General features: G+C 40.5%; 2 protein-coding genes across 2 annotated transcripts; both read left to right on the forward strand.

Moving 5' to 3' along the window:
- Positions 1 to 3,312: 3,312 nt before the first annotated feature.
- On the forward strand, positions 3,313 to 9,971 carry LOC310929461 (protein transport protein Sec61 subunit alpha-like 1). Its single transcript, XM_083892228.1, has 12 exons — positions 3,313 to 3,385; positions 4,241 to 4,308; positions 4,416 to 4,481; positions 4,943 to 5,021; positions 5,472 to 5,603; positions 5,682 to 5,791; positions 6,364 to 6,517; positions 6,632 to 6,792; positions 6,916 to 7,113; positions 7,230 to 7,421; positions 7,893 to 7,969; positions 8,424 to 9,971. The coding sequence occupies exons 1-12, from the start codon at positions 3,379 to 3,381 to the stop codon at positions 8,602 to 8,604; spliced, it is 1,425 nt and encodes a 474-aa protein (XP_083748354.1). The 5' UTR covers positions 3,313 to 3,378; the 3' UTR covers positions 8,605 to 9,971.
- Positions 9,972 to 11,395: 1,424 nt separating this feature from the next.
- On the forward strand, positions 11,396 to 19,439 carry uroc1 (urocanate hydratase 1; the record flags this gene model as incomplete). The annotated part of the gene is made up of 19 exons (XM_083892227.1): positions 11,396 to 11,521; positions 12,748 to 12,878; positions 13,588 to 13,681; positions 13,769 to 13,828; positions 13,918 to 14,046; positions 15,044 to 15,105; positions 15,182 to 15,248; positions 15,348 to 15,491; positions 15,578 to 15,666; positions 16,635 to 16,697; positions 16,797 to 16,976; positions 17,061 to 17,158; positions 17,247 to 17,319; positions 17,433 to 17,622; positions 17,729 to 17,827; positions 17,918 to 18,017; positions 18,244 to 18,325; positions 19,115 to 19,214; positions 19,299 to 19,439. 19 exons carry the CDS (start codon positions 11,396 to 11,398, stop codon positions 19,437 to 19,439), a joined length of 2,028 nt encoding a protein of 675 aa, XP_083748353.1.
- Between the last annotated feature and the right edge of the window lie 603 nt (positions 19,440 to 20,042).

Consider the following 20,042-nt stretch of genomic DNA (forward strand, 5'->3'; position numbering starts at 1 on the left):
ACTAAGCGTGGTGAGAGCTTTGCGAGAGAGGGATGAATAAATCGGCGGAACCGAGGCAACAACTCGAGACTGTGATCGCTCGTGACGGTTCGACAGGGACACATGTACGGCCGTGCATGTAGTCTGTTGACTGCCTTGAGATGAACTGCAGCCTTATGCTATTGTTGCTGCGACGTCAAAAATGTCGAAAGTTAACATAGAAAAAAAAAGAAAAAAAAAAAGTAATAAAATTGTCTGGGTAATGGGGGCGGGACTATATAAGCTTTGCTTCTCCCGCTGTCCCTTTCGGTCCTGTGTATGATTGTAAATGCTGAAGTGTGCAGATGTTGATTACTTGTCATGCCCGAAATAAACGATTCATTCATTCATTCATTCATTCATTGCAGAGGCCAGATAAATGGGAGGGTTACATCAGGAATTACATCCGGCATAAAAATCGCTGCTAAATCAAATCTGCAGCTCATCCGCTGTAGTGACCTCAGAGAGGGACAAGCAGAGAGAGAAAGAAAGAACAGTAGCTGCAACTTTAAGTTAATGGACTTGACCCACAGATCCAAGTCAGAGGTGAGTGAGTGAGACACTATATCACCAGTGATATGGCAGCGCCCTCAAGTGATGAATTCAGGGATATCATATATTATAATACCACAGGACTGTGAGCAGTTTTTGACTTATTATAATAATAATAAATGTGTTACATAGGGCTCATTTAAGTGCCAGTTTTTGTGCTAAGTTGCTCTCCATTGTGACCAGAGGCGATTATAGAGTCAGTTGGGGCCCTAAGCAGAAATTCCCAGGAGGCCCTTCCAACCAGTGTTCATCACCATTATGTTATAAATAATCTGACACCAACGAAAAAAAGTTCAAAATATTTTTTTTTTCGAAATGAATGAAATAACAAGGAGAAACCTTGTAATTAAAAAGTATGTGAAAATATAAATGTAAAGAACAATAACATACTGTAAAATAGCTTTTTTTTTAAACTATATAAAGTTAGTAAAAAAAAATACATTACACTGTAAAGAACCCACATTATGAAACAATATAAATATATAGAACAACAAAATGATGTAAATAACTGAAAAAACATATAAACTGAGTAAAAAAGATATGCAATACACTGTAAATACTCATTTTCCAACTTGCAGAACGATAACTTCACACAGGTTAGCGTAACGTGGGGCCCCTTTAGGGAGGTTTCCTACTGAGATGTCATTCAAATCTCCCATTGTTGTTTAAGGGGGACGGGGAGGCGGCTGCTCACTGCACATTTCAGTAAAAACACCCCTCAGGCTGCGAGTATCGGGGGCCCCAAGCAGTTGCCTGCATTGCCTGTTCATAAGCTGCGCCTCTGGTTGTGACTGATGCTGAAAAGAGTCGACAATAAATCATCTTATTTGGAATACATTGTGTGAAATGTCCTTAGCTGACTTTGGTGTCCGATATATATGTGGACTTAATGATGCTAATTCAGGAGCGCAGTCTATCCTCAGGTGAACCGGGGTACAACACGTTTAGAACCTCTGCTGTTTCCCGTGAGTCTGTGCTCTGTAGTGGTGACGTGTCTCTTAAGTTTCTCCTCCTCCTCTTCTTCTCTTGTCGGTGTTGTGCATGGATGTATAATATGAACTGGATAGAGCACCGCCCCTTCGCTTCCGTTCATTCCAATGAAGCTGCTCACCCAGCAAATTTTTGACTTCCGCGTTTATTTCCGGGTTATGGGGCCCATAGAGCATGCGCAGTAGTGTCCCTACCATCATTCCTCTGGGCTATGTGAACGAGCCGTCCGCGTTATCGACTTGCTCGGCGCGTACATGAACAGCGAAAGGCATGATGGGAGTATGCTAATGACGTGTGCTAGCGGATTTCATGAATACCACCGTCACGTTAACTTTAGCTTTAAACCATGGATTTGTAAATAAATGCAAAATCAACGATAGCGAAGTGAATATAGTGAAGCTGAAAAGTACAATGACGGAGTTAAAGATTAAAACGATCAATAAAAATGGTTTATTTGGGTTAGGACCGTGACTATTACTTTATATGTGTTACAGGAATCGTGTTGTTTTTGTCTGATTTCCCTTATATACTTATATAATTATTATTAGGAACAATAACAACGTGTTAAAGTAGGTTTATAACTCCCAATTATTTGACTCAACACGTTTGTATTCAACTATAATTCGCGTATTCATCACATTTAACAGTAACTTTATGAACCGATAGTGACGATAAGACAAACAGCCTCCCCGGGAATCAGTGGTGAAGTGACCGCAGGTCTCAGTGCATCACACCGTCACAGCTCCACAGTCCACACCGTCATCAGTGTCACGATGTCCGGGACTGAACACAGTGATAAAGTGCAGCATGTCAGTCTCCTCTCCTCAATGAATCCACACAACAGCTCGTTAATACATCGATAATACGTTTTAAAATAAATGTTAATGAGCGCCGAATAAACAACTAAAACCTGCTTTGTCATAATATTTTAAAAATGTAAACGAAACCCCCTCATTGTCTTCATTTATTCACATTTCTCATGAAGTTTCATGTCGTTCGGTTCACTGACAGCAGCGCTGTTCCCGAGACGCCACATGACCGCGCTTTGCTGTGCTCGTACACAGCTGTGACGGCACTCTGAGAAATAAGATTTGTCTGGGCTTTTTATGGCCTTTAGGAATGTTTTTCACACATGAAACATGAATTAAAAAATATAGAATATAAAGATTTATAAAAGCCCGTGTCCATGTCTCGAGGTGTCCTGTGGACACTTTTACAGGCGTCTCTTTTACTATTGCGGTCAATGGGAAAATTGCTTTTTGGGCTCCATGGGATTTTTTGTTGCAGTTACCCACAGTGGCCACCACGCAAAAATTGTCTTCAAGGCAGAGGGGGCGGGGCTCTATCCAGTTCATATTATACATCCATGGTGTTGTGCCGAGAAGAGACTACTTGCCGAAAATCGACTGCACCCGACGTGAACGGCAATCAATTTGTTTTATGTCCGCTTGGGGGCAGTGCTGGTCTGTCTTTTTTTTTTTTTACTTTGGCTGTCTGGTATATATATATTATATATATATATGTTTTTTACAAGTGCCATCGTTTAAATGTTTATGTTCGTTTTATAATTTTCAGGTGAGGGAAAAGGTGAGGTCACAAAGAGCGATCGAGACAGAAGGACAGAGGCGAGACTGAAAGACAGACACTGTCCCCGCCCCAAGTCAACGTCAACAAAATGATGCGCGTTCACGTCAGGTGCAGTCGGTTTTAGGCAGACAGTCTTTTTTCCCCACAACACCAGTTCCTCAGCGGTGAGACTGACTGACTGTGCACGGATTGACTCAGTGAAGAAGAGTACAAGTGGACTGCGGAAGCATCATGGGCAGTGAGTATCTCTTCTGCAATTTACCCGAATTAGACGTTAGTTCTTCTCAAAGAGACAAAGTCCTATTTTGTTGCTATTGTGACAAGTTTTTCATATATCATTGAGAACAGGCGGCTAGCTGCCGCTTCTGCTAGCTACCTAGTTGTCGCTTGCTAATCCCGTTATTTGCACTTCCTGTTCAAGAGAATACATTATCGTCGTGTCGTTGCTTTTATAAGCTCCGTTCACTCATGTTTGTGGTGATATTGTTGAAACGCAGCGTTTCCTGTTAGACGGAAATCTCCTGCGAGGCAACTCGTCAGACTCTCATTCAAAGACATTGACAGTCTAGTGATGACGACGCTTTACAGACTCAGTATTGTCTCGGACCTGGAGCTCCTCTCAGCTCTTCTCAAACAAAACACGACAGTTACATTTAAATGCAAACAGATTGACAGGAAACACTGAGACACTTAAGTCTTTATTTTTTCACTTAAAATGTGTTCTCTTCCTAGTAATTCAAATGTGAGTGTAGACCGCCCCCACTGACTGCCACGTACTGCTGAGGACCAGCCTTTTTCAAACGCTGGAACACATCTCCAGAAAACGACGATATCTCCACAGCAAATACACTCTCATGTGATCGATTCACAGCACGACCTCCAAAGCTTCATGCACGTTTTGACTTCACCATGTTACATATGTAAATGCATGCTAGTGTGTGGAAGTACGCCTCGTTTTGGTGTATATCTTGAAGAATTTTTCAAAATTATTGCAGTAATATTCTGAATAGCAATTATTTTAGGCAGGATATTTTCATATCATCCCATATGTACCACTCACCTCACTGTAACACTCACCTCTGATTGTTTCTAGTCAAGTTCCTGGAGGTGATAAAGCCATTCTGTGCAGTGTTGCCAGAAATCCAAAAACCAGAAAGAAAGGTGTGCATTTTTTCTATAAATTATATCCCTTTTTAACATTTGTAAATTATAATAAATAAACATGTCTTTGTTTCAACTGCCACTTACCTACATTCATTGACCTTCAGATCCAGTTCAGAGAAAAGGTATTATGGACTGCCATCACTCTCTTCATTTTCCTGGTGTGCTGCCAGGTAAGTTGTTTTTCATTGAATTACAATTCCATAAAGGGACTAAATGGACTGGCTGCTATGAACTTTATACAAGGCTTAGGTAGGTTTATAAGTGGCTGACTAAAACTTATATTAAGTTAGCTTTATGTTGTATTGTATTGTGGGTTACCTGTTTTTTAGCTGTCAATGTTGAGCACTTTGGGCTGCATCTTCCATTACATGTGATATGTAAATAAGCTTTTGACATTATTAATCTATTTTGTATTTTTGATTATTTATGTTGTGTCTAAATTGTCTTGAAATCCGAGTACTAGTCATCAAGTTATGTATAATATTTGAAAGTTATTCTATTAAAACTGCAGAGAATGGTTGATGCTTTTACTTGTTGATTAAATATAATTACTGTTTTAATTGTGACATTAAGACCTCATAGTATGAGAAAATGTCCCTGAATCTAAATACTTTCCTTTCCATTCGTCCAGATCCCCCTCTTTGGCATCATGTCGTCAGACTCTGCAGATCCATTCTACTGGATGAGAGTCATTCTGGCCTCAAACAGAGGTATTTATATATTTTTTACTAGCTAATAACATAATAGAATATGAAATGTATTAGAGCTGAAACAATTAATCGATTAATCGATTATTAATCGATTCCTAAATTAATCACCAACTATTTTGATAATCGATTGATCGGTTTGAAGCTTTGAAGGATTTAGCTTCTTAAATGTGAATATTTTCTTAGTCTTTGCTCCACATAACAAAGAAATCATTAAAACTGAATCATTTTGGTTTGTGGACAAAACAAGACATTCAAGAACATCGTCATTTCCAGGTTTGACAAACACTGATCAATGTTTTTTTAACATTTTATGACATTTTATGGACCAACTGATTCATCGAGAAAATAATCGACAGATTAATCGATTACGAAAGTAATCGTTAGTTGCAGCTCTTAAATGTATGTCTCCTTTCCAGGTGTTCATAAATAACTCAAATATCTGTCCTCCAGGTACGCTGATGGAGCTAGGTATCTCGCCGATTGTTACCTCAGGCCTGATAATGCAGCTGCTGGCTGGAACCAAGATCATTGAAGTTGGCGACACACCAAAGGACAGAGCCCTGTTCAACGGAGCTCAGAAATGTGAGTCTCAGCTCGTGATATGTAAGCATCAGGGTAGAAATTAATACATACAGACTCATTTGTGTGAATGATTTTCAGTGTTTGGAATGATCATCACCATTGGTCAGGCCATCGTATACGTAATGACTGGAATGTATGGAGATCCCTCAGAGATGGGCACTGGAATCTGTCTGCTCATCATTATTCAGGTGAGAACCCGACTCATTGGACAGCACAAATATGTCACCAAAACAGGGCTTATTACAGGGAGGACTTGCAATGGCGATTCTAATCTAAATGTGACTTTCTAGTGAAATAAAGGTTAAAAAATATGTCGAAAATGGAACTGGATGTAGTGGAAAAATGAAGACATGCGGTTCATGCTTTTTTTTATGTTAACTTGGATGAGTTTCTTTGCTTCCAGTTATTTTACACACTAGAAACATTTGTTCCCGTAGAACTGCAAGTACTGGGCTTAAAATAACATACATACATCTTACAAGGCAAAGAACATCTGTCTGTCTGTCCTTTGGTAAACAAGCTGCTTCCCCATGCCTAAAGACATGGAGGATTTTGCAGGGCATTGTTCCATGCATGTGATGCTGAGTCAGTTGAAGCTTGAAATGCGGGTGCTGCACTAGTTTTTATTAAATTCAGTTAAAAGAAAAAAATTCTCAAAGTGATAAAGTGAGACAAACGAACCCATTATGGAAACAGAAAAGTGTCGCGTGACTGTGTCTGTACTTTTCCTTCATGAATGTACTTATTGTTTCCTTTTTAGCTGTTTGTTGCTGGGATGATTGTGCTGCTGCTGGATGAGTTGCTCCAAAAGGGTTATGGTCTCGGTTCAGGGATCTCACTGTTCATTGCCACCAACATTTGTGAGACGATCGTCTGGAAGGCCTTCAGCCCCACAACTATGAACACAGGAAGAGGTATGTGGGTTGGTAAATGTGTGATTGATAAATGCAACAACTTCCTGCTGCTGCTGTACTGCACGCCACAGAAATGTACCTTACATTTGTGTTTTTTTTTATTTGTATTTTTAGGCACAGAGTTTGAGGGAGCAATCATTGCTCTGTTCCATTTGCTCGCAACTCGGACAGACAAAGTGCGTGCTCTGAGAGAGGCTTTCTACAGGCAGAATCTGCCTAACCTCATGAACCTCATCGCCACAATATTTGTCTTTGGTGTGGTCATATATTTTCAGGTTTGTTGCTGTTCTGTCTTTTTCTCTGACTTCACTGTTAACTGTTTGCATATATGAGCTTACTATGGCTTTAGAAATAGATGGTTAAGTTGTTCATAGCTTCACATTCACCTCTATTTATAGGGATTCCGCGTGGATCTGCCCATCAAGTCCGCTTGCTACCGTGGCCAGTACAACACCTACCCCATCAAACTCTTCTACACCTCCAACATCCCCATCATCTTGCAGTCGGCTTTGGTCTCCAACTTGTATGTTATCTCCCAGATGCTCTCCACACGCTTCAGTGGCAATTTCCTGGTTAATCTGCTTGGAACTTGGTCTGTAAGTATACATTTTATCTGAGTTGAGTTTAGTGACCTTACCTTTTCACGTCCTACATGTCAGAACAATTGTCTGCCAATCAAAGCATGTATTCTTTGTTTTGACATCATTTGCAGGACGCAGTATCAGGCGGCCCAGCACGTGCCTACCCAGTTGGTGGACTCTGTTACTTCCTCTCGCCCCCAGAGTCATTTGGCTCTGTTCTAGAAGACCCAGTCCATGCAGTCATCTACATTATCTTCATGCTCGGATCATGTGCCTTTTTCTCCAAGACCTGGATTGAAGTTTCTGGCTCCTCTGCTAAAGATGTAAGTTGCATTTTATTAACTGGATGCACTTCAGCAACCTGATCATTGTTGCCATTGATCACATTACCTTTGTTGAGTGTAATTAGTCAAACTTAAATTCAAGGCCTCATTTTGATCTGCTCCAATTAGCTTTGACCAACATCACTGTTGGTATAAAACATAAACATAAATGCTTTGGTATCAATCATCTGGTAAACAAACATGGCTTTGGTTAAGGTAATGGAGTTAGTGACAGCCCCACCCTCTCTGTCTGTCTCTCTCTCTCTCTCTCTCTCTCTGTCTCTTTCTCTACCAGTTTTACCAGCTCTGTTATCTAGGCAAATAATATTATCAGATAAGCTCTCATTATCAGAAGATACTCAATAGTAAAAAGATTACATCAGGATCCAGGGCCTCAAAAGCTGATGCAGACAGTCGTTGTTTATCTTGAACAGACTGTGCTTTTTAACTCTGTTCTTCACTATTACTCAGGTGGCGAAACAGCTGAAGGAGCAACAGATGGTGATGAGGGGACACAGAGAAACCTCAATGGTTCATGAACTGAACAGGTGAAAATCAGACATCATTTGCACATTTTTATTCGTTTTTCTTTTATTCATCTCCTCTGCTGCATTAGCAGTATATGGTTTGTTGGACAAAGAGGTCATAAGCTATCCTCCTTTGCCACTGTATCTAACACTAACCCTACACATTGTTATATTAAATTCTCTTCTGAATCATTGGACCTTTAGAGTGTTAAAGAGTCTGAGTGGAAAAAGTAAATGACATACTCAGACTTGCAATTACAATATATCATGCTTATTCATCAGGATATTAATTTCCCCTTCCCACTGCTGGCTGTAGCTTCACATTTACCAGACAGACATTATAAGGTTCTTGCCTAAATCTGAACAATAATGGAAGAATGTTCCCTGAGCTTATATTTAACAAATTAAATTCACTACTCTTTCACAATAAATAAAGAGTATCCATTTTCAATATCAATCTCTCTCTGCATTCTAGGTACATTCCTACTGCAGCTGCCTTTGGTGGACTATGTATCGGTGCTTTGTCAGTAATGGCAGACTTCCTCGGCGCCATTGGCTCGGGCACAGGTATCCTGCTGGCCGTCACCATCATCTATCAGTACTTTGAAATTTTTGTGAAAGAACAGAGTGAACTAGGCAGCATGCTGTTCTTCTAGAAAGGCCGCTACCCTGCCAAATTTTATTCGGATCACCAACCTTGAAATCTATTTTACATCAGACAACAAACAACCCACAGGCTCTCCAAGAGGCAGGGTGAAATATGGGCCTAATTGAACAGATCACAAGGAAATGACTGACAAAAACAATTATAAGAACAATGATAAGAACCTGAACAACTATGTGTACAGATGGGCAAAAAAGGGTGACTTTTTTAAGGTGGCTGCAAATCCACCAGAGCAGAACAAAGTGTGATGGAAAGGATCAGGAACAACAGTGGCCATTCGAGAGGGACCAATGGTCAGGTTCGAGAACCACGGTGTGAATGCACACACTGGTGCTGAGGGAGTGCGGTCTAGCTTAGAGTTCAGAGGTGGAGAGTGAGAGTGAGCACATAGACCACCAAGAACATGCATCCACCTGACCTGAAAAACCAGAGCCAAGAGTCAAAGAGAGGACAGTGCCTGCTAGGAGAGAGAAAAGTAGGTGCTCATCGATCAACTTGCTGGGAGACAGTCTTTACAGGGAGTTTGGCACAAGTACCACCACGAAAGTCACTGTGCCCGAGCAAAACTGAGGCAGGAAAGAGACTGAACAACTAGTGCACGAATGGCAACAACTGGAGAAGGAAAACACTAACTGAGAAAAACTGGCTCAAAGGGCCATGGTTGGGATCAAGTGGAGACCAGCCTACCTGCTGAGAACTGAAACGCATTCAAAAAAGAGATAGAATGGGGACATTTCTTCAAGAATCTGCTCGAGGAAGCAGATCATGCAAGGCTGGAAATCACCAGAGAGAAACTGGAAGATCACTCCTTCCTTGCATGATGAATGACCCACGACCTCGCTTGACCTTGCAAATGCGTATGGATCTGTCCCTGCTCATCAAACACACTGACTACACAGCTCGTTGCTTCCCCCACATGTCCTCTCAAGTCTCTTCTAAAGTAACACGCAGAAGCTTCCCACGTTTCATTAAAGGCCTCTTTAAATCCTATGAAAGTTTCTTTTCTCAGACTGATCAGCGAGTGCTTCAGTATACGGTCTTGCTCGACATTGAAACACTCGTAAACCTTGGCATTGTATTTTTTTTAATTTATTCTTTGATTTTTGACATTTCTCTGTAAACATGTCATTCAGGTAGCGTCGTGGGCCAGAAGCTGAACCGTCAGACTCTGATCCACTCTCGTATATTCCCTGATTTTTCTGACTGTTACAGTTTTCATTAATGAATCATTCAAAGGACACAGTCTTAACTTGTGACTTCCTTGTGGACCAGTATTAACACACCATCACAGTTATTATTGTTTGCCTTTAATTTGTTTTATTTTGTCTAATTGTCTGTTTTTAAGTATACTTTTTTGTTTCAGACACACCATATTGTTTCTGTATATAGGCTTTACATATACATGGACAAATATTGACTTTAGAGTGAAAGTTGAAATATTTTAAATGTGAAAAAAATAAATTTCAGAACAAACTTTTTCAAAAAACTTTGATTTCTTTGAGTTGTTTCATTAAAAACGGATGCAGTTGATGTGTTAACGAATGCTGATTTATGGCTTTGCTCATATAAAGACCATGGAAATGTTTAGGTCTGGTTGTGTTTGAAAGACTAAATACAGAATCGATCCTACTTATGAATAGGGCTGAGAAATCACCATGCAGTTAGAAAATCTGCAAATTGGGACAAACTGTTGTATAGAGCATGGATTGATTTTCAGACCATGAAGCAGTTTCGCTGTACTGATATTCATGGATAATTACAGAAAATTTATTAGCGATCAGTGTAAGAAAGACCACATCAATTACTTATTTGTGTCCCAAGATAAGGTGAGATAACTACATTTTTTCAATTTTTTAAAACCTTGAATTGTCTAGTTACATGAATTATTATAAATTACATAAATTGGAAATATCCCAAGCTGTTTGATGACCTGTAACAAAAAAGAGAAGCAGTGTTCATGTCATGTTCTGGTTGCTGGACCCCCATTTATTTCAATATTTTAATTGAAAGAGAGAGAACGTTTTTGACCTCATAACTAGGAATGGGGTTCGGTATCGGTCGGTATCATTATTGGTCCGATGTTGGTAAAAGTCACTGGCTCAGATATCAGACCGATATAAAAGGTGAAAAGTGTTTATTACTGTTCAACAATGTTTGTTACACAGTTGGAAAAGTATGTCTTTGACCTGACTCAGCATAAATGTGTTGCTTCATAGTTCATTCTAAAATTGCTTTATCAGACTAATATTGGGATAGGTAGATACTTGAGTTGTGATATCTGTATCGGACCTGAAAAAGGGGCATCGTCCACACACACACATAGGATTACATTATTACTAAAAAGTGGAATATTTTATGACTGGATTAGTTACAAATGAAGTCAGCAGGGGGCAGCAAAGCTCTGTACGGGCCATGTCATTCATTCAGTGTCAGTAAAAAAACAAAATCTACAAAGCTGTTGACCTGTCCAAAGATTCTGTCATCTTTGTTTAACTAAGTTACATGTCGAAGCAGCAGAGGGCAGAGGTCTGCGCTGGTGTTTTTCCACTCAAGCATGTGCCAATCAATAATTACCAAACACCCTGTTTGATCCTCTGTGTACCATTGGTGGATTGTGATGGGCAAAGACGACCAAAAAAAGCCAATGGTACAGGAGGGCGAAGAGTGATCGCCCTCCGACCTTTAAAAAGTTCACGTTTTCTGTCCTTACAGGATCTGTTGCAGTGGAGAAGTGTGAGCTGCTGCCTGATTTTTGTCTCCAGGTTTAAAATAATCCCAGCATTATGTCCAATTTAAAGGAGTTATGCAGTGGTTTACCTCTGGACCCTTTGCCACCGAACCAGGGAAGAGATCCCAGTTTGCCACATGCTCCTATTCGGACTCCAAACCTCACAGCACAAGAAGAGCGGGTGAGTAAATGCACTGAATCAATCATTTTTACATTGTTGCTACATTATCATTTGTAAAGTAGTAATTCAGGCTTTAATTTACCTCAGTGAAAACTTCTTAAACTGAAATATGACTAATAATATTCCTTGATGGCTTCATCAGTCACTATTTTCAAGAGAACCTAAGCAAATCCAGTCGCATATGTAAACTACTGAGGCTACAATGACATGGGAGACTGAGAAACTTCACAGGCATTTTGTGCATGCCTTACTTTAGGGTGAGGAATCCTTCATTTTTGATAAAACTGAACACATATACAACGCTAACCTCTCTGGTCAGGGAATTTCTCTTTGGTGTCTGGTAAGTCATTTAAAAAAAAACCAACAACATGGGTTTAAGTGCTCTCCATATTATTATTAATAGTTATATATTTTTTTATAGAAAGTTATTGTTGCTTTGAAGCACAATAATTAATGATTGTTTTTCAGTTCCACATTAACTTAAATATCAAATGATGTTCAGTTACCTGAGGGAGCTACACAAACGCATCGGCATGTTCATGTGTCATGTCAAGGTTTTGCTTATTTTAACAATGTACAGTTTTAAACCTTTAAACTTGTCTGGTTCTAATAGCTTCCTTCACAGAGTCTCTGTCTGAATATACTGTTACTGCAGCTCGCTCACTGGTTTGACTGTCTATACTGTATGTAACAGAATGTGAGTTTGTGGTCAAAGCTCATCGGGTGCACAGGTTCATCAATTTTATCTAAGTGTATTAGTTCTCACAACTCCTCAGTTTAGCCACATGTTTCCAGTTGTACTGATGCTTAACTGTGTTTCATTGACACTGACTGTCATGTGACAAACATACAGTCTTGTTCTGTATTTCTGAGTTGCTTTATTTAGATTTTTTGATTAAATTGTCATTGTATGTGGCTCAGAGACTGTAGCTTCTCCACCCCTGCCTTTATAAATAAATCAAAGACACCACTAATGTTAGTAAATCCACTAGTTTCAATACAGAAGCAAGGTCTGCGTTTTTTTTGTCACAGTGTGTACTCTGTCGTATTGCATCACCACTGTTTACTCATGGACTGCCTAAAAATGGATTATTCTCTAAGGTATGAACTGATTACCCCAAACTCAGAGTAAAGGCTCGGGTGAATAATTAAGAGAGAAACAGTGAGTTACAGTTCTTCACGTCTCATCTGTTCACAAACCCACTGTAAACTCCTCTTCCCTCCAGTTGGCACTGAGAAATGCTCTGCGTTATTTCCCTCCTTCTGTCCACGCAACACTCGCACCGGAGTTTGCCCAAGAGCTGCGGCAGTACGGACACATCTACATGTACCGCTTCTGCCCCACTCTACGCATGAGGTGAGGCAACAACAACCTGGATGTTGTATCAGTTGTACAGTAAACATAAAATGTGATTGATGAACTGTAAACCCATGACAAGAAATAAAAAATATAGAATAACAACAACATATATGAGGATTTACTCGATGTCTCATAAGCCAGTATTAGTCAACCCAGTTATTGTGTTGTAATTAGTCAAGCTCTGCAGACAATTCCCTCTACATTCAGTTTTCACCAGGGCTGAACAATTAAATGATTACATATTATAATTACAATTTGAATTGTAATTGGTTAATTGTTCTATTTTTTTATTCTTTAGTCTTATGCTGTAAAACAAACATGTTCCAAACAATTCATATCCTTAACTTCTCATTCTTCCATGAAAGTATAGTATTGATGTAAGCTTAGTTTAGAAAATGAATGTCGGAAAGCTCACAATTAGGTATTTCTCCATGTAGTTCTGCCGTAATTTAAACAAATGTATTATTTAAATTATGCTTTATTTTGCTTGCATGATCTGATTAACTTTCGCTCTCTCACACACACACACGCACGCACGCACACACACACACACACACACACACACACACACACACACACACACACTTGTTTCCTGATCATGTTACATGTCATATTACCAGTGCATTTCCTGTTACGATGCCGCTGTCTAGTTTCTTTGCTCCACCACAGTCGTCATGTGACCTCCTCCTCCTCCCTGTCTCCTCAGGGCTCTTCCCATCGATCAGTACCCATGCCGCACACGCCAAGCTGCCTCTGTGATGCTCATGATTATGAACAACCTGGACCCAGCAGTGGCTCAGGTGAGCTTATGTTTACCTAACAAAGCAACACTTAATAATAAACCTTTAAGTGTATTTCTCACTTTAATGTTTTTCTCTGTTCATCAGTTTCCTCAGGAGCTCGTCACCTATGGAGGTAATGGACAGGTGTTCAGTAACTGGGCCCAGGTAAACCATGAATTCAGTTTTTTGATATTGTTTTTTCTGCAGTTTTATTTGTGTGATATTATATTTTTTGTGTGTTTGTCTGGGTGCAGTTCCACCTGGTGATGCATTACCTGAGTGAGATGACCGAGGAGCAAACTCTGGTCATGTACAGTGGTCATCCCATGGGCCTGTTCCCCAGCCTGCCGTCCTCACCTCGTGCCATCATCACTAACGGCATGGTAAACAAAAGGATATATACTATATATTTTAGTTATTACGATACAGAGGCCATGATATCAGTGGATGTGTTTGACATAATTATGCGCTCACTCACTCTCTTTATTTTCGCCACATCCAAGTTTACATCTCAAGACTACCATCACAGAATTTGCTGCCATCATTAATGCATCTCTCAATATTCTGCCAAATCAATTTATTTTATCCCTACATTAGTAAAAGGGCTGACAGTAGTTAAGTGGTAGGGTGAGTTGTAGTTCAACTCTAAGGTTGTGGGTTCAATTCCTGGCTCTGTTAGTCCGTATGTGTCCTTGAGCAAGACACTTAACCCTGTGTTGAATTGTGTGAATGGATATGAAAGACGTGTGAATGGCTGAATGGTAAAACTAGTTTAAAGAAGTTCATCAAGACTAGAAAAGCTCTATATAAATACAGACCATTAGCAACTCTTCTTCTTCTGAATTTATTTGGTTAACTCTTAGAAATAGGGATTCCAAAAGGGTTCTTCTAAAAGGGCTGAGGTTCTACCTGGAACCATTTGCTTTCTCAAAGAGTTTTTCAAGGGTTCTTGGTAACACTAATGGGTCCAGTAAGAACCATTTTGATCTAGAGAACCCTTTAAAACCCCTTTCCTGAATAAAGGATTTAAAAAGGGTTCCAGGTGGAACCTTTATAAAAAAAGGTTCTACCTGGAGCCAAAAAGGGTTCTCCTATGAGGACAAGCCGAAGAACCTTATATGGTTCTACTTAGCACTTTTATTTCTAAGAGTGTAGTAATGAGTAACAAAGACAGTTCGAGGAAATATAGTGGAGTAAAAGTTAAGGTTGGTATAAATATAAATAACAAAGTAAAGTACAGCTACATGAATGTTGTACTTAAGGACAGTAACAAAGTATTTGTACTTTGTTACATTACAACACTGCTGTTAAGCCCTTTGACGCAAATTGTGTTTGTGATGTCGGGCCATAAGTTTGCTTATTGTCTTTTGCTTCACTCAGGTTATTCCAAACTATTCTTCCAGAGACCAGTATGAGAAGATGTTTGCCCTCGGTGTAACTATGTAAGTTTTATCTCTCAGTACTGTTATTAATGGTTATGTATGAAAATGATGAGAACTGTGTGATGTGCACTTTCAGGTATGGTCAAATGACTGCAGGCAGCTACTGCTATATTGGACCTCAGGGGATTGTTCATGGCACAATGGTTTGTGAATTTAAAAGTAAAGAAGTATGACAAAGCTATGCTAAAGCTGTCACGAGTAGTGCTTCTAATAACTGTTTCCTCCCTGTGGTCTGTGTGTAGCTGACTGTGCTGAACGCCGGCCGCAGATACCTGGGTTCTGATGACTTGAGGGGTCGTGTTTTCGTCACCTCTGGCCTCGGCGGCATGAGCGGAGCTCAGGCCAAAGCTGCCGTCATTGCTGGCTGCATTGGTGTGATTGCAGAGGTCATTTCCTGTTAATACTGACCACTGAGGAAGTGAATGGTGGAAGTCCTGTCCATGTGACTGAATAACTCTTGTGTTCCATGTAGGTGGATGAGGCTCCTCTTAGGAAACGACACGAGCAGGGCTGGCTGATGGAGGTCACCAGCAACATAGAGCACTGCATTAAACGAATCAGGTTATATTTGATCATTGCCTTTTCAACTTTTCCATTTAATTGTACTGGTATTGAGTAAAAAAGACATTGAAAAGTGCAGCTCAGGAAGTAGGTCAGAAGTAGCAGTTAGCCACCAGGGGGCGACTCTACTGGTTGCAAAAATAACTCAGTTTGCATGGAAGTCTATAGGAATTTTTTTTTATTATGCTCTTGATCTATACTGTCATTACACTATTTTACTGAATAGTTAATGGACTCAATCACTGTTATCACACAGTCATGTATGGTATGTTCACATTTAGAGGAAAATAGACAATAAAGCACTGCACTTATTAGTGGACCAACAGTGTGAATGACCGCTGGTATCTTACAGGTGCCCGGTCGGCATGGTGCAATGAAACTCCTGAATCTTCAGGCTTCAAGATGGGAGTTTTCACAACTGGAAAACTATGTCCACTTTTTAGTAAATACTGTCTATGGCAGGAACGTCCAAAGTCTGGGCCAATCACTGCCCTCTGTGAGATTTTGTACGGCCTGCAGCTTCAGTTTTATAATGTATTATCATTGCCAGGGAGGGACTTAGACACCGGCTTGAGTCCTGGGTTCGAAACCCACCTGTGTGATATGTTATTTTATTCTAGATTTGAAAGAAAAGCAATTATTTCTTTATTTATTTCACTCCTGCGTAGCTTAGATTTGATTATATTTCCATTTAAAAATTATAATTGTGACAATAAAGTGACCATTGGCCCCTGGAAATCCTCACATTATCAAATCTGGCCCTCTTTAAAAAAACTTTGGACACCCCTTGTCTGTGGTATTGAGATCTGTCAGGGTTGGATATGGGAATCTGGTCTTTTTTGCTCATCATCTATAATGTTCTTTTGTAGCTGTAGCTGTCAAATAAATGTGGAATAAAAACGCATTCTCATTGTGTGTTCTGCATGTAGATTTATGAATTTGACACCTATTTTATTGTTATTTTACAGAGAAGCAAAGAGCTCAAAGACACCCCTCAGTCTGGGTTACCATGGAAACATTGTAGACCTGTGGTGAGTGAGAGAGATCAAAACTGTCTGCCACCAGCCTACCACGTGGATCTGAAAGAAGACACCATTTATTTCTACATTCTCTGTTGCATTTGTGACCAGGGAGAGGCTGCTGCTGGAGTATGAGAGAACAGGGCAGCTCCTGGTGGATCTGGGTTCAGACCAAACCTCCCTTCACAACCCGTTCAACGGCGGGTACTATCCAGTCCAGCTGGGCTTTCGTCAGGCAAACCAACTCATGACGACTGATCCTAACCGTTTCCGAACCATTGTCCAAGAAAGGTTGAACTAATAAACTAAGAATAATAAATTTTTCAGGGATATTCTCAGTGGGCTAAATTCCATACTCTTGTCATACTCTCACAGCCTCAGGAGACAAATAAAGGCCATCAATAAGCTTTCTGCTGCTGGTTTGTTCTTCTGGGACTATGGCAACGCATTTCTCCTGGAGGCACAGAGAGCTGGTGAATAATTAATGCACACACTGAAATTCTGTTATTATTGGGTCAATGGGAGAGCAATGGTGAGAGCTGTGTTTATTGATCTTTGTAGGAGCAGAGGTAGAAAAAGTTGGCGGAGGAGCAACAGAGTTTCGATATCCTTCTTATGTACAACACATTATGGGGTGAGACGTTTCCTTCCACACTCAATACACCATTGATCCTGTTAAGGACTCGTTGAAGTCTCCTCATTGATGAATCGACAGTGATCCTACTCTACCGTCTGTCTCTACCACAGGGACATTTTCTCTTTGGGCTTCGGCCCATTCCGCTGGGTGTGCACGTCTGGTGATGCACAAGATCTTGCCGTGACAGATGACATCGCTGCTACAGTGCTGGAGGAAATAGGTGTCAACGTGTCCGATGGTATCAGGCAGCAGTACAATGATAACATCCGCTGGATCAGAGAGGCTGGGAAACACAAAATGGTCTTTAACACTCTGCGACATTCACACCTGAATTCACCCTCTCTGTGCCAAACACACAGATTGAGCAGCAGCTATAAGTGATGGTTTCCTCTGTGTTTTTATTCAGGTTGTAGGTTCCCAAGCCAGAATCCTTTATTCTGACCAGAGAGGAAGAGTCTGCATTGCTTTGGCGATCAACCAGGCTATCGCTGATGGAAGAGTTTCAGTAAGTCTCTGCTTTGTCTGGCCGTGTATGTAGTGTTTGTTTAATATCCAGGCTCTCAGTGGAGTTTTTTTTCTCTTTCTTTTCACTCAGGCTCCTGTGGTTATTAGCAGGGACCATCATGATGTTAGTGGCACAGACAGCCCCTTCAGAGAGACCTCTAATGTGTATGATGGCTCTGCCTTCTGTGCAGGTATGTGCACTTCAATATACATCTGTATGCAAGAACGTCCCACAGTCATTGTAGCCATTAAAGCTTAAAACCTGTGACGTTGTGCCATCAGTAAAGCTGCAAAATATTTACCAATTTCTTTCCTTAAAAGGAAATACAGTATAGCTGTAAGTCAGACGCTTTATTCTTCCCCAGTTTGTCGGTCTCTCTTCATTCCAGCATGAAGCTCATGATGTCTTTCTTTTAGACATGGCAGTCCAGAACTTTGTTGGTGATGCATTCAGGGGCGCCACATGGGTAGCTCTGCATAACGGAGGTGGTGTTGGCTGGTAAGGCTCGCTTAGTATTCAGTTCACGGAAATGTGTATAAATGTTCCGCATGTTTCATCAATGTAAGGTCCAGTGTGTAACATAGAGGACAGTTCATTGGCACAAGTTAAATATACTACCAAAAAGTATTTAGTGTATAATCACTTTAAAATAAAATTAAAATCTTTGTTTTTGTTGCCAAAGAATAAGGCTTTTATGACTCAATCCCATTTCAATTCCTTGTCGCTACTATTTACAGTAGCCTTACCACTGCATTTTGCATGTTCACATTTAAGGGCAGGGTGAAGTGCAGCCAAGTTTTTAACACTGCCTATAGTCCATTAAAGCAATATTATAACAGCTGAAAATTGCTTTTTTTTATTTTGTCAAGCTTCATTTTAACCACCAACACTTGCACCTCAGTTCCAAGGTGCAAGGGCTAACAGGAAAGGTGGGATTTGGCCTAAATGTGCTGTAGGCAAGGGCCTTGATTTCTGGAGGCTGTTGATTCAACCTTGGCCCAAATGGACAAACCAGTCAGATTGTGCATTTTGTGTTTTGAAGCTAAAGCTGACTGTGAAATGAAAAAGACAGACATTCTGTTTGGTAAGGCTAATGCCACCAGAGTTCCCTGATGCATTTTGGAAAGGCAGGGATAAGTGAGACTTCCTTCATTTGTAATTATATGCAGTGTCTCACCATTAGATGTCAGTAATTCATAAACACTGGACCTTTAATACTAACTGAGCTACCCAAAGACACTTCATTCTCACTTTATCCAATACAAAACATTGACTTGACCTCTTTAGGGGAGAGGTAATGAACGGAGGCTTTGGCTTGCTGCTGGACGGCTCAGAGGAGGCAGCAAAGCGTGCTAAACTCATGCTCAACTGGGATGTCTCCAATGGGGTGAGAGTGTGGAGAGAAAAGCGTTGATGATTCCAGGTTCGGTCACTATTTGTTTTCTGACTGGTACAAATCTCCGTTCTCCAGGTGGCTCGCCGCTGCTGGTCAGGGAACACAAACGCCTACGAGACCATCCAGCGCACCATGGAGGAGAACAGACAACTGCGTGTCACCATGCCCTTCACTGTGCAGGATGATGCTGTGCTGGACCGTGCTCTGCAGGGCTAACGGATTATCAGCAGTCACACAGCAGAGGAAACCTGCGGCTTTCATCACTTCATAAGTCACAAAGACAACACAACTCACTGAAACCCTGTAAAATAAAATAAGTTATGTTACACAAGTTGTTTGCAGTTAATTCACAGGATGCAATGTAGTGTTCCCCAGTGTTTTTGTTCTAAAATCAAAGAAGCATGTGTAAAATATCCTTCATTCAGTCATTTGTGTCTAGATCTACAGACAGAATCGCTAAACTAAATATGCTTTTATTTCCCACTTTGATGAAGAGGCAGATCTTTGGTAAACAGAACCGCACATTTCCAAGTAATCACAGAGTGATTAAAATTTTACAATTTCACAACCCTATTTAAATGTATCATTGCTACAGTAGAGATAGACACCTGAGTTTTTAAAAGTCTGTTCCAGGCTTGAGGAGCACAAAAACAAGAGGCTGCTACTCCTTGATTTGTTCTGACTCTGACAGCAACAGCATCAGCACCGATGATCTGAGAGATCTGGGTGCTTCACAAAGCTGATGGATGTCAGAAAGGTATCATGGTCAAACAGCAATGTATTTGGACCCTGGTTTAATCCAATTTTCTGGTCCTTTTA

The sequence above is a fragment of the Microchirus variegatus genome (genome assembly GCF_963457635.1).
Source record: "Microchirus variegatus genome assembly, chromosome: 7".
Taxonomy (NCBI): Eukaryota; Metazoa; Chordata; class Actinopteri; order Pleuronectiformes; family Soleidae; genus Microchirus; species Microchirus variegatus.